Below are 13093 nucleotides of genomic sequence, written 5' to 3' on the forward strand. Positions count from 1 at the left end.
GGGGACAGTGAGGACAAGTGGGGGACAATGGGGCAAGGGGGGACAATGGGGGGACAAGTGGGGGACCATGGGGTAAGGGGGGGACATGGAGTAAGGGGGGGACAATGGGGGGGCAAAGGGGGGGACACTGAGGACAAGTGGGGGACAATGGGGCAAGGGGGGACAATGGGGGGACAAGTGGGGAACCATGGGGTAAGGGGGGGACAAGTGGGGGGACAATTGGGTAAGGGGGGGACATAGAGTAAGGGGGGGACAATGGGTTGACAAATGGGGGGACAAATGGGGGACACTGAGGACAAGTGGGGGGACAATGGGGGGACATGGGGTAAGGGGGGGACAAATGGGGGTACGTGGGGTAAGGGGGGGACATGAGGGGCTGGGGTGGGGGGGGACAAGGAGGGGACAATGGGGGGACATGGGGTGAGGGGGGACATGGGGGGACAAGTGGGGTAATTAGGGAAGGGGGGACAATGGGGGGGACATGGGGTAAGGGGGGGACAATAGGGGGCACGTGGGGTCACAGGGGTGGGGAGGTAATTTGGGGTGACGGGGGATAATGGGGGGCACGTGGGGTCACGGGGGGGTAATTTGGGGTGACGGGGGGTAATGGGGGGTATGTGGGGTCACGGGGGGGTAATTTGGGGTGATGGGGGCACGTGGGGTCACAGGGGTGGGGGGGAAATTTGGGGTGACGGGGGGTAATGGGGGGCACGTGGGGTCACGGGGGGTTAATTTGGGGTGACGGGGGGTAATGGGGGGCACGTGGGGTTACAGGGGTGGGGAGGTAATTTGGGGTGATGGGGGGTAACGGGGGGCACGTGGGGTCACAGGGGTGTGGGGGGGTAATTTGGGGTGATGGGGGGTAACGGGGGGCACGTGGGGTCACAGGGGTGTGGGGGGGTAATTTGGGGTGACGGGGGGTAATGGGGGGCACGTGGGGTCACGGGGGTGTGGGGGGTAATTTGGGGTGACGGGGGTAATGGGGGGCACGTGGGGTTACAGGGTTGTGGGGTGGTAATTTGGGGTGACGGGGGGTAATGGGGGGCACGTGGGGTCACAGGGGTGTGGGGGGTAATTTGGGGTGACGGGGGGTAATGGGGGGCACGTGGGGTCACGGGGGGTAATTTGGGGTGACGGGGGGTAATGGGGGGCACGTGGGGTTACAGGGGTGTGGGGTGGTAATTTGGGGTGACGGGGGGTAATGGGGGGCACGTGGGGTCACGGGGGTAATTTGGGGTGAGGGGGGGTAACAGGCACGTGGGGTCACAGGGGTGTGGGGGGGAAATTTGGGGTGACAGGGTAATGGGGGGCACGTGGGGTCACAGGGGTGGGGGGGAATTTGGGGTGACGGGGGGTAACGGGGGGCACGTGGGGTCACAGGGGTGTGGGGGGAAATTTGGGGTGACGGGGGTAATGGGGGGCACGTGGGGTCACAGGGGTGTGGGGGGGTAATTTGGGGTGACGGGGGATAATGGGGGGCACGTGGGGTCACGGGGGGGTAATTCGGGGTGACGGGGGCACGTGGGGTCACAGGGGTGTGGGGGGGTAATTTGGGGTGACGGGGGGTAATGGGGGGCACGTGGGGTCACGGGGGTGTGGGGGGTAATTTGGGGTGACGGGGGGTAATTTGGGGTGACGGGGGGTAATGGGGGGCACGTGGGGTCACAGGGGTGTGGGGGGTAATTTGGGGTGACGGGGGGTAATGGGGGGCACGTGGGGTCACGGGGGGTAATTTGGGGTGACGGGGGGTAATGGGGGGCACGTGGGGTCACGGGGGGTAATTTGGGGTGACGGGGGGTAATGGGGGGCACGTGGGGTTACAGGGGTGTGGGGTGGTAATTTGGGGTGACGGGGGGTAATGGGGGGCACGTGGGGTCACGGGGGTAATTTGGGGTGAGGGGGGGTAACAGGCACGTGGGGTCACAGGGGTGTGGGGGGGAAATTTGGGGTGACAGGGTAATGGGGGGCACGTGGGGTCACAGGGGTGGGGGGGAATTTGGGGTGACGGGGAGTAACGGGGGGGAACTTGGGGTGACAGACGCTGACGTGGGATAACGAGAGAATTACGGGGGGTACCGGGACAGGTAGTGAAGTTTGGGGGTACCGGGGGGGAGGAGGGGGGGGATATTGGGGTGCTCCCAATTTGGGGGGGGTTGGGGGGGGCCGAGTTAAAGGGTCCCGGGGCGCAGGGGCAAGGCCTGGTCGGACGACACGAGCCAGCTGGGGCCGGACAAGCACGCCCGCGACGTGCCGGCGCTGGACAAGTACGCCGAGGAGCGCTGGGAGGTGAGCCTTGGGGGGGGGGGACACCCCGATATTCGGGGGGGGGGTCCCCAGGGGACCCCGATATCCGGGGGGGGGTCCCAAAGTCCTATTTTTAGGTGATTCTGCACTTTATGGTGGGGTCTCCCAGCGCGGCCGTGAGTCAGGATCTGGCCCAGCTGCTCATTCAGGCTGGGCTCATGAAGAGGTGAGGGGGGGGGGGCATGGGGGAATTTGGGGGGGCCTAGGGGGGTAATTTAGGGGAGCAGAGGGGGCCCAGGAATGGATTTAGGGGGGTAGGGGGCAAGGGAGGGTTTTAGTGGGGGGTTTTAGGGGGGGTGAGAGCATGGGGAAGGGGTGTGGGGGGGGACAAGGGAGGATTTGGGGGGTCTGGAGGGATTTGGGGGGGGTCTTAGGAGAGTTGAGAGCGTGGGGAAGGGGTGTGGGGGGGACAAGGGAGGATTTGGGGGGGTCTGGAGGGATTTGGGGGGGTCTTAGGGGGGTTGAGAGCGTGGGGAAGGGGTGTGGGGGGGACAAGGGAGGATTTGGGGGGGTCTGGAGGGATTTGGGGGGGTCTTAGGGGGGTTGAGAGCGTGGGGAAGGGGTGTGGGGGGGACAAGGGGGCGATTTGGGGGGATCTGGAGGATTTAGGGGGGCTCAGGAATGGGGGGGGGCGAGGGAGAATTTTAGGGGGGTCTTGGGAGAGTTGGTAGCTTGGGAAAGGGGTGGGTGGGGGGCATGGGGGGATTTGGGGGGGCCGTGGGGGGATTTTGGGGAGGCTTGGAGGGATTTGGGGGGGGCATGGAGCGATTTTGGGGGGGATGTGGGGGATTTGAGGGGGGCCTGGAGGATTTGGGGGGGGCTCCAGGAATGGATTGGGGGGGCAAGAGAGGGTTTTAGGGGGGGGGGTCTCGGGAGGGTTGGGTGGGGAATTTGGGGGGGGGGGGGTCCCCAGGAGTCTGGGGAGTCACAGAGGGGATTTTGGGGACCCCTGGAGAACTTGGGGACCCCAGGGAAGGATTGAGGGGAGACCGGGGGGGGGGGGTGATTGGGGTGACTCTGGGGGGGTATGGGGGTCCCAGGGAGGGATTTTGGGGGTCCATAGGGTGCGACTTGGGGTCCCTGGGGAAGGACTGGGGGGGGTCCTGGGGATATTGGGGTCCCAGGGAGAGATTTGGGGTGCCCCAGGAGAGATTCGGGGGGGGTCCCCGGCAGGGCTCAGGGCAGGCTCCTTGCGGAGGGGGGTGGCTCAGGATAGGGATGCGTGGCTGCTTTTGGGGTCCCCTACCGGCTTGGGGACACCCCCCTCTCAATTTTGGGGGTCCCCCCTCAATTTTGGGGGTCCCCCCTCAATTTTGGGGGTGCGCTGACGGGGTCCCGCAGCGAGGGGGGGGAAGCGCCGTGCATCACCTCCGCCGGGTTCCAGTTCCTCCTGCTCGACACCCCTGCCCAGCTCTGGTATTTCGTCCTCCAATACCTACGAGGAGCAGAAGTAAGATTGGGGGGGGGGTCCCCCAAAAAACAGGGGGTCCCCCAAAAACCGGACCCCCCCCAAATCATCCCCCAGTGCCCCCCTTAAATGCTCCCCCCCCCCCCATTTTTCCAGGCTCGGGGTATGGATCTGGTGGAGATCCTCTCCTTCCTCTTCCAGCTCAGCTTCTCCACCCTCGGCAAGGTGGGGGGGGGGGGGGGGCCCCACACCCCACTCGGGGGGGGCTGTGGGGCAGGGGGGGGCACCCAGGGGGCTGGGGGGGGGACACCCCCCCCCCTGGACCCCCTGGGTTGATCTGGGGAGGGGTGGGGGGTTACTGGAGGGGGAAACTGGGGGTAACTGGGGGGGGGGGGGCTGTCGGCATGATTATGCTGTGGAGGGCTGCGGGGGGGGCTTAGGGGTTACTGGGAGGAATTGGGGGTAACTGGGAGCACCAGTCCCCAGGATTATTGTGTGGAAGGCTGGGGGGCTTAGGGGTTACTGGGAGGAACTGGGGGTAACTGGGAGCACCAGTCCCCAGGATTATTGTATGGAAGGCTGGGGGGGGGCTTAGGGGTTACTGGGAGGAACTGGGGGTAACTGGGAGCACCAGTCCCCAGGATTACTGTGTAGAGGGCTGGGGGGGGCTTAGGGGTTACTGGGAGGAACTGGGGGTAACTGGGAGCACCAGTCCCCAGGATTACTGTGTGGAGGGCTGGGGGGGGCTTAGGGGTTACTGGGAGGAACTGGGGGTAACTGGGAGCACCAGTCCCCAGGATTATTGTGTGGAAGGCTGGGGGGCTTAGGGGTTACTGGGAGGAACTGGGGGTAACTGGGAGCACCAGTTCCCAGGATTATTGTATGGAAGGCTGGGGGCCTTAGGGGTTACTGGGAGGAACTGGGGTTAACTGGGAATGGCTGTCCCCAGGATTACTCTGTGGAGGGCTGGGGGGCCTTAGGGGTTACTGGGAGTAACTGGGGGTAACTGGGAATAGCTGTCCCCAGGATTACTCCGTGGAGGGCTGGGGGGCATTAGGGGTTACTGGGAGTAACTGGGAGTAACTGGGGGTAACTGGGAATGGCTGTCCCCAGGATTACTCCGTGGAGGGCTGGGGGGCATTAGGGGTTACTGGGAGTAACTGGGACTAACTGGGGGGAACTGGGAATGGCTGTCCCCAGGATTACTCCGTGGAGGGCATGAGCGAGTCCCTGCTCACCTTCCTGCAGCACCTGCGTGAGTTCGGGCTCGTCTTCCAGAGAAAGGTGACACGAGGGGACACGGGGTGACAGGGGGGGTGACAGGGGGTGACACAGGGGGTGACAAGGGGGGGGCACAAGGGACACACAGGGAGGGGGACAGGGAGGGGGGCACTGGGGTGGGGGGGGTGACAGGACCCTCTCAGGGATTGGGGCTTGTCCCCGTCCCCGCGTTCTTGCTGCCTGTCACTGTCCCCACGTCCCCACCCTGACCCTGTCCCCAACCCCGCGTGTCTGTCCCGTGTCCCCATCGTGTGTCCGTGTGTCCCCCGTCGTCCCCCCCCCCAGCGCAAGTCCCGCCGCTTCTACCCCACGCGCCTGGCCATCGCGCTGGCCTCGGGGACGTCGGGGGCCCCCCCCGAGCCCGACGCTCACGGCTTCGTCCTCGTCGAGACCAACTACCGCATCTACGCCTACACAGGTGGGACCCCCGTCCCCTGCCCTGTCCCCTCCCCTGTCCCCACGGGGCGGGGGGGGGGGGTGACACAGAGGACCCAGGTGTCCAGGTCCCCCCCCCCCCGTGTCCCCTGTCTGTCACTTGTCCCGTTCTGTCGCCCGTGTCCCTTTGCGTCCCCATCCTTCGCGTCTGCCTCCCCTGTCTGTCCTGACCCCCTTGTTCCCGTGTCGTCCCTCGTCCCCTCTTGGCCATCGTGTCCCCCATGTCCCCCGTTGTCCCCGTTGTCACGTGTGTGTGTGTGTGTCCCCCACCCCAGACTCGGAGCTGCAGATCGCCCTCATCGCCCTCTTCTCCGAGCTCCTCTATCGCTTCCCCAACCTGGTGGTGGCCCAGGTGACAAGGGACAGCGTGCAGGCGGCCATCGCCAACGGCATCACCGCCGACCAGGTGGGGACGCGGCGAGGGGACGCGCGCACGGGGCCGGGGGGGGGACGGGATGGGACACGACACGGGGCGTGGGTGGCCATCACCAGGTGGGGATGTGGGGACATGCCCGAGAGGGATGGGGGGCCCTGGGGTGCTTCACAGAGGGGGATTGGGGTGCCCCACAGGGGATATTGGGGTGTCGCAGGGGTGCTGGGGGTATTGGGGTGCCTCACAGGGGGTATTGGGGTGCTCCTGGGGGTGCTGGGGGTATTGGGGTGCCCCACAGGGGGTATTGGGGTGTCCCAGGGGCTGCTGGGGGTATTGGGGTGCCTCACAGGGGGTATTGGGGTGCCTCAGGGGGGTATTGGGGTGCTCCTTGGGGTGCTGGGGGTATTGGGGTGCCCCACAGGGGGTATTGGGGTGTCCCAGGGGCTGCTGGGGGTATTGGGGTGCCTCACAGGGGGTATTGGGGTGCCTCACAGGGGGGTATTGGGGTGCTCCTGGGGGTGCTGGGGGTATTCAGGTGTCCCACAGGGGGGTATTGGGGTGCCCCTGGGGGTGCTGGGTGTATTGGGGTGCCTCGCAGGGGGTATTGGGGTGCGTCACAGGGGGTATTGGGGTGCCCCTGGGGGTGCTGGGGGTATTGGGGTGCCTTACGGGGGGTATTGGGGTGCTCCTGGGGGGGCTGGGAGTATTGGGGTACCTCACAGGGAGGTATTTGGGTGTCCCAGGGGTGCTGGGGGTATTGGGGTGCCCTTGGGGGTGCTGGGGTTATTGGGGTGACTCACACGGGGTATTGGGGTGCCCTTGGGGGTGCTGGGGTTATTGGGGTGCCTCATGGGGGGTATTGGGGTGCTCCTGGGGGGGCGGGGAGTATTGGCGTACCTCACAGGTGGGTATTGGGGTGCTCCTGGGGGTGCTGGGGGTATTGAGGTACCTCACAGGGGGGTATTGGGGTGCTCCTGGGGGTGCTGGGGGTATTGGGGTGCCCCACAGGGGGTATTGGGGTGATCCTGGGGGTGCTGGGGGTATTGGGGTGATCCTGGGGGTGCTGGGGGTATTGGGATACATCAATGAGGGATATTGGGGTGCCCCTGGGGGTATTGGGGTTCTCTAGGGGGTTTTGGGGGCATTGGGGTGCCTCAGAGGGATATTGGGGTGCTCCTGCGGATGTTTGGGTACCCATGGGGGTGCTGGGTGCATTGGGGTGCCCCTGAGTATATTGGGGTACCCCCTGGGCTTCCCCAGGGGCTATTGGGGTCCCTTAGGGAGTTTTGGGGGCACTGGGGTGCTTTGAAGGAATATTGGGGTGCCCCTGTGGATGTTGGGGTACCCCTGGGGGTGCTGGGTGCATTGGGGTGCCCCCGAGGATATTGGGGTGCCCCCACTAACATTCCCCCCCCCCCCCAGATCATCCATTTCCTCCGCACCCGGGCGCACCCCGTCATGGCCAAGCAGGTGGGTGCCCAAACTGCTGGGTGGGTGGGGGGGGTCCCAGATTTCGGGGTCCCCCCCGCCAGGGGATATGGGGGGGGGGGGGGGGGTCCCCAGACACCTGGGTCCCCTGGGGGGGTCCCGGACGCCTGGCTCCACGTCCCCCTTGCACCCCCAGACCCCGGTGCTGCCCCCCACAATCACCGACCAGATCCGTCTGTGGGAGCTGGAGCGGGACCGGCTGCGCTTCTCCGAGGGTGAGGCGAGGGGGGGGTGACACAGGCACACACACCCCCCCCCCAGTGTCCCCTGGTGTCACCCCGGTGTCCCCAAGGGGGGAGGTGGCATCCCTGGGGTGTCCCCAGGGCTTTTTGGGGGAGTCCCCCGGGGGAACTGGCATCCCTAGGGTGTCCCCAAGTGGGGGGGACAGCTAAGGGAAGGTGGTAGCCTCGGGTGTCCCAATGTTGTCCTCGATGTCCCCAAGGCAAGGTGACAGCCCTGGAGAAGTCCCTGAGGGGAGGTGACAGTCCCTAGGGTCCCCAAGGGATGGGAAGGGGAGGTGACAGTCCCTGAGGAGAGGTGACAGCCCTGGAGAAGTCCCCGAGGGGAGGTGACAGTCCCTAGGGTCCCCAAGGGATGGGAAGGGGAGGTGACAGTCCCTCAGGAGAGGTGACAGTCCTGGAGAGGTCCCCAAGGGGAGGTGACAGCCGCTGGGGTGGTCCCCGAGGGGAGGTGACAGTCTCCAAGGGGAGGGGACAGCCCTGGGGAGGTCCCCGAGGGGAGGGGACAGTCCCTGAGGTCCCTGAGGGGAGGGGACAACCCTGAGTATGTCCCCAAGGGGATGGCACAGTCCCTGAGGTCCCCAAGGGGGAGGTGACAGCCCTGGGGAGGTCCCCGAGGGGATGGCACAGTCCCTGAGGTCCCCAAGGGGAGGTGACAACCCTGGGGAGGTCCCCGAGGAGATGGCACAGTCCCTGAGGTCCCCAAGGGGGAGGTGACAGCCTTGGGGAGGTCCCCGAGGGGATGGCACAGTCCCTGAGGTCCCCAAGGGGGAGGTGACAGCCTTGGGGAGGTCCCCGAGGGGATGGCACAGTCCCTGAGGTCCCCAAGGGGGAGGTGACAGCCCTGGGGAGGTCCCCGAGGGGATGGCACAGTCCCTGAGGTCCCCAAGGGGAGGTGACAACCCTGGGGAGGTCCCCGAGGAGATGGCACAGTCCCTGAGGTCCCCAAGGGGGAGGTGACAGCCTTGGGGAGGTCCCCGAGGGGATGGCACAGTCCCTGAGGTCCCCAAGGGGGAGGTGACAGCCTTGGGGAGGTCCCCGAGGGGATGGCACAGTCCCTGAGGTCCCCAAGGGGGAGGTGACAGCCCTGGGGAGGTCCCCGAGGGGATGGCACAGTCCCTGAGGTCCCCAAGGGGAGGTGACAACCCTGGGGAGGTCCCCGAGGAGATGGCACAGTCCCTGAGGTCCCCAAGGGGGAGGTGACAGCCTTGGGGAGGTCCCCGAGGGGATGGCACAGTCCCTGAGGTCCCCAAGGGGGAGGTGACAGCCTTGGGGAGGTCCCCGAGGGGATGGCACAGTCCCTGAGGTCCCCAAGGGGGAGGTGACAGCCCTGGGGAGGTCCCCGAGGGGATGGCACAGTCCCTGAGGTCCCCAAGGGGAGGTGACAACCCTGGGGAGGTCCCCGAGGAGATGGCACAGTCCCTGAGGTCCCCAAGGGGGAGGTGACAGCCTTGGGGAGGTCCCCGAGGGGATGGCACAGTCCCTGAGGTCCCCAAGGGGGAGGTGACAGCCTTGGGGAGGTCCCCGAGGGGATGGCACAGTCCCTGAGGTCCCCAAGGGGGAGGTGACAGCCCTGGGGAGGTCCCCGAGGGGATGGCACAGTCCCTGAGGTCCCCAAGGGGAGGTGACAACCCTGGGTATGTCCCCAAGGGGAGGTGACAGCCCCTGAGGTCCCCAAGGAGGGACAGATCCCCGGCAGAAGGTGCCCACCCCAGGGGACCCCCACAAGGTGCTGGCCGCCATCAGGCGGACGGGGGGTCCCCAGGGGGAGGTGACAGTCCCCAAGGTGTGTGTGTGGGTGGGGAGGGGTGTCCCCAGCACCGCTGACACCCCCCCCCCCCCGTGTGTGTGTCCCCCCCTCTCCAGGAGTCCTGTACAACCAGTTCCTGTCGCAGGTGGATTTCGAGGTGCTGCGGGACCACGCGCGAGCTTTGGGGGTGCTGGTCTTCGAGAACCCCGGCCGACGGCTGATGGTGGTGACCCCCGGCGGGCACCCCGACGTCAAGCGCTTCTGGAAGAGGCAGAAACACAACGCTTAACGCTGGCGGCCCCGGGGGGGACCCCAATTCCCCCCCCTCCCCCAGCCCCCCGTTCCCCTCGGCAAGCGCGCTCTCGGGGTCCCCCCGTTCCGGGGTGATGGGGTACCCCACTTCTCCCTCTTTCTCGGTGCCTTGATCTCTGGGTGACCCCCGATTCCTCGATGTTGGGGCACCCCCGTCCCTCGGGGCCTTGGCACCTTGGTCCTCGGCACCCCGGTTTCAGGCACCCCAATTCCTCAGGGCCCAGGCACCCCAACCTCTTGGGGCCCAGGCACCCCAATCCTTCAGGACCCAGGCACCCCAAACTTTTGGGGCCCCAGCATCCTGACCCCAAATACCCCAATCCCAGGAACCCTAATCCCTCCAGGCACCCCAATCCCTTGAGGCCAGGGCACCCCAGTCCCTTGGGACCCAGGCACCCTGATCCTGGGCACCCCAATCCCTTGGGGCCAGGGCACCCCGATCCCAAGCACCCCAATCCCTCAGGACCTGGGCACCCTGATGCTAAGCACCCCAATTCCTTGAGGCCAGGGAACCCCAATCCCTTAGGACCCAGGCACCCTGATCCTGAGCACCCCAATCCCTCAGGGTCTGGGCACCCCGATCCCTTAGGACCCAGGCACCCTGATCCCAAGCACCCCAATCCCTTGAGGCCAGGGAACCCTCATCCCTTGGGGCCCCAGCACCCCAATTCCTTGAGTCTTGGGTGCCTGGGATTGGGGTGCCCTAATCCTTTAGGACCCGGGCACCCTGATTCCAGGCACCCCAATCCTTTGGGACCCAGGCACCCTGATCCTGGGCACCCCGATCCCTTGGGGTCCCAGCTCCCCAGTCCCTTGGGTCTGGGGCACCCCAGTTCCAGGCACCCTAATCCTTTAGGACCTGGGCACCCTGATCTCAAGCACCCCAATCCCTTGAGGCCAGGGCACCCCAATCCCTTGGGACCCAGAGGCCTCAACCCTGAGCACCCTGATCCCTCAGGGCCTGGGCACCCCAATCCCTTAGGACCTGGGCACCCTGATCCCAAGCACCCCAATCCCTCAGGGTCTGGGCACCCCGATCCCTTGGGACCCAGGCACCCTGATCCTGAGCACCCCAATCCCTTGAGGCCAGGGCACCCCAATCCCTCAGGGTCCCAGCACCCCAATCCCTTGGGTCCTGGGCACCCTGATTCCAGGCACCCCAATCCTTTGGGACCCAGGCACCCTGATCCTGGGCACCCCGATCCCTTCCCAGCTCCCCAATCCCTTGGGTCCCAGGCACCCCAATCCCTCAGGACCTGGGCACCCTGATGCCAAGCACCCCAATTCCTTGAGGCCAGGGAACCCCAATCCCTTGGGACCCAGGCACCTTGATCCTGAGCACCCCAATCCCTCAGGGTCTGGGCACCCCGATCCCTTAGGACCCAGGAACCCTGATCCCAAGCACCCCAATCCCTTGAGGCCAGGGCACCCTGATCCCTTGGGGCCCCAGCACCCCAATCCCTTGAGTCTGGGGTGCCCTAATCCTTTAGGACCCGGGCACCCTGATTCCAGGCACCCCAATCCTTTGGGACCCAGGCACCCTGATCCTGGGCACCCCGATCCCTTGGGGTCCCAGCTCCCCAATCCCTTGGGTCCCAGGCACCCCAATTCCTCAGGGCCTGGGCACCCTGATGCCAAGCACCCCAATCCCTTGAGGCCAGGGCACCCCAATCCCTTAGGACCTGGGCACCCTGATCCCAAGCACCCCAATCCCTCAGGGTCTGGGCACCCCGATCCCTTGGGACCCAGGCACCCTGATCCTGAGCACCCCAATCCCTTGAGGCCAGGGCACCCTGATCCCTTGGGGTCCCAGCACCCCAGTCCCTTGGGGTCCTGGGCACCCCAATCCCTTGGGTCCCAGGCACCCTGATGCCGAGCACCCCAATCCCTTGAGGCCAGGGCACCCCGATCCCTTGGGACCCAGGCACCCTCATCCTGGGCACCCCAATCCCTTGAGGCCAGGGCACCCCGATCCCTTGGGACCCAGGCACCCTGATCCTGGGCACCCCGATCCCTTGGGGTCCCAGCACCCCAGTCCCTTGGGTCCTGGGCACCCTGATTCCAGGCACCCCAATCCTTTGGGACCCAGGCACCCCAATCCCTTGAGGCCAGGGCACCCCAATCCTGAGCACCCCGATCCCTCAGTGCCTGGGCACCCCAATCCCTTGGGTCCCCAGCACCCCAAATCCCGAGGCCATTTCTTAGGGTGGGTTTTTGAAGAGCACAAATGAAAGTGCTTGGAGCCACCCGGGTAGAAAAGTGACATTTGAGGTAAAAAGCGGCGGTTTTGAGAAAAGGGTTTATTTTTCCCAAAAATGAAGGATTTGGAAGAGAAAAAGGGCGAGTCGGAGCAAAAAAAAGGGGTTTTTTTGTGAGGAAAAGGGCTTGAGCAGGAGTGGGTTTGGGGTAGAAAGTGGGGGGGTTCGGAGGGGAAAATGATTTTTTTTTTTTTTTTTTTTTAAGAAAAATGAGGGATTTTGGGGGAAAAAAGGATTTCTTTGCTAGAAAGCAGGGAGGGGTTTGAGGGCAAAGAGGGGGAGATTGAGCAAAAAAAGAGATTTTTCCCGAGGAAAATCCTTGTTGCTCAACCTCCCCCCCAGCTTTTTCTTTAGGAAAAAAAAATCTCTCTTTTGTGCTCATTTTCCCCATTTTTCCTCTGAAAATTTTTGGATGGAAAATGGGGGGGTAGCGAGGAGATTTTTTTTTGATGGGAAGTAGGGGGTTCTGCGGAGAAAAATGGGGTTCTGAGAGGAAAAAAAAAAAAGCTTTTGGTGGAAAATGGGGGGTTCCGAGTGGAAAAATTAGGGGGTGGAAGGAAAAAAGGTATTATTTTTTTAAAAAGTGAAGTTTGCGGTGGGTTTTAAGGAAAAAAAAGGGGTTTTGAGGGGAAAATAGGGGTTTTCTGAGGAAAAAAGTGAATTTACTAAAAATTGGGGTTTCCTGAGGAGGAAAAAAACCCTGTTTGTTGTGGGGTTTGGGGTTTCTTTTCCAAGAGGAAAATGTATTCTGTGGGGAAAAAGTATTTTTTTTTTTAATAAGAATGGTGTTTTCTGAGAATTTTTTTAATAATAAAACCAGTTTTGAAAAGAAGGCAGGGTTCTCTGAGGAGAAAAAAAAATAAAGCGGGAAAATAACAGCTTTTGGGGGGCAGGAAAAGGGTTTGTGAGGGGTAGAGGTGGGGAAAGGGGGGATTTCTGAGGGAAAAACCCCCAAATTTTGAAAGAAAAGAGGGGTTTCCTGCAGGGAGAAACCACAGAGAGTTGAGGGGGAGGTGGGAAATAGTTTGGAGGGAGGGATAAGGCAGGGAATTGGAGGAAAATAATGAATTTTACGGGAAAAGTAAAAGCAGGGCTGGGTTTTGCAGGCGTGAAGTGGCGGGTTTGGGTTGGAGATTTAAAAAAAAAAAAAAAAAGTGGGGTTGGGGAGAGAAAAGGGGGATTTTAAGTTGGTTTTGAGGGAAAAGGGGGATTTCCAAGCGTATTTACTGCGGGAATCGCTGATTT

General features: G+C 63.6%; 2 protein-coding genes across 2 annotated transcripts; both read left to right on the forward strand.

Annotated features, from left to right (window-relative positions):
- Positions 1 to 187: 187 nt before the first annotated feature.
- On the forward strand, positions 188 to 9923 carry GTF2H4 (general transcription factor IIH subunit 4). Its single transcript, XM_075489567.1, has 11 exons — positions 188 to 192; positions 2190 to 2286; positions 2382 to 2470; positions 3646 to 3754; positions 3869 to 3937; positions 4913 to 4996; positions 5279 to 5411; positions 5704 to 5834; positions 7224 to 7271; positions 7426 to 7504; positions 9395 to 9923. The coding sequence occupies exons 1-11, from the start codon at positions 188 to 190 to the stop codon at positions 9565 to 9567; spliced, it is 1017 nt and encodes a 338-aa protein (XP_075345682.1). The 3' UTR covers positions 9568 to 9923.
- On the forward strand, positions 9665 to 11836 carry LOC142403334 (uncharacterized). Its single transcript, XM_075489568.1, has 3 exons — positions 9665 to 9694; positions 10681 to 11315; positions 11452 to 11836. Exons 1-3 carry the CDS (start codon positions 9665 to 9667, stop codon positions 11819 to 11821), a joined length of 1035 nt encoding a protein of 344 aa, XP_075345683.1. The 3' UTR covers positions 11822 to 11836.
- Positions 11837 to 13093: the final 1257 nt, after the last annotated feature.

This window comes from Mycteria americana, unplaced genomic scaffold (assembly GCF_035582795.1).
Source record: "Mycteria americana isolate JAX WOST 10 ecotype Jacksonville Zoo and Gardens unplaced genomic scaffold, USCA_MyAme_1.0 Scaffold_202, whole genome shotgun sequence".
Taxonomy (NCBI): domain Eukaryota; kingdom Metazoa; phylum Chordata; class Aves; order Ciconiiformes; family Ciconiidae; genus Mycteria; species Mycteria americana.

Bases quoted from the DNA above. Each gene is read 5' to 3' on its own strand.
- GTF2H4 (XM_075489567.1), top strand. The intron at 3,755-3,868 runs GTAAGATTGGGG...CCATTTTTCCAG, and splicing joins AATACCTACGAGGAGCAGAA to GCTCGGGGTATGGATCTGGT. The intron at 7,505-9,394 runs GTGAGGCGAGGG...CCCCCTCTCCAG, and splicing joins CCGGCTGCGCTTCTCCGAGG to GAGTCCTGTACAACCAGTTC.
- LOC142403334 (XM_075489568.1), top strand. From the start codon at position 9,665: ATGGGGTACCCCACTTCTCCCTCTTTCTCG. The intron at 9,695-10,680 runs GTGCCTTGATCT...CCTTGAGGCCAG, and splicing joins CCACTTCTCCCTCTTTCTCG to GGCACCCCAATCCCTCAGGG. The intron at 11,316-11,451 runs GCACCCCGATCC...CTTGGGTCCCAG, and splicing joins CCCAATCCCTCAGGGTCTGG to GCACCCTGATGCCGAGCACC.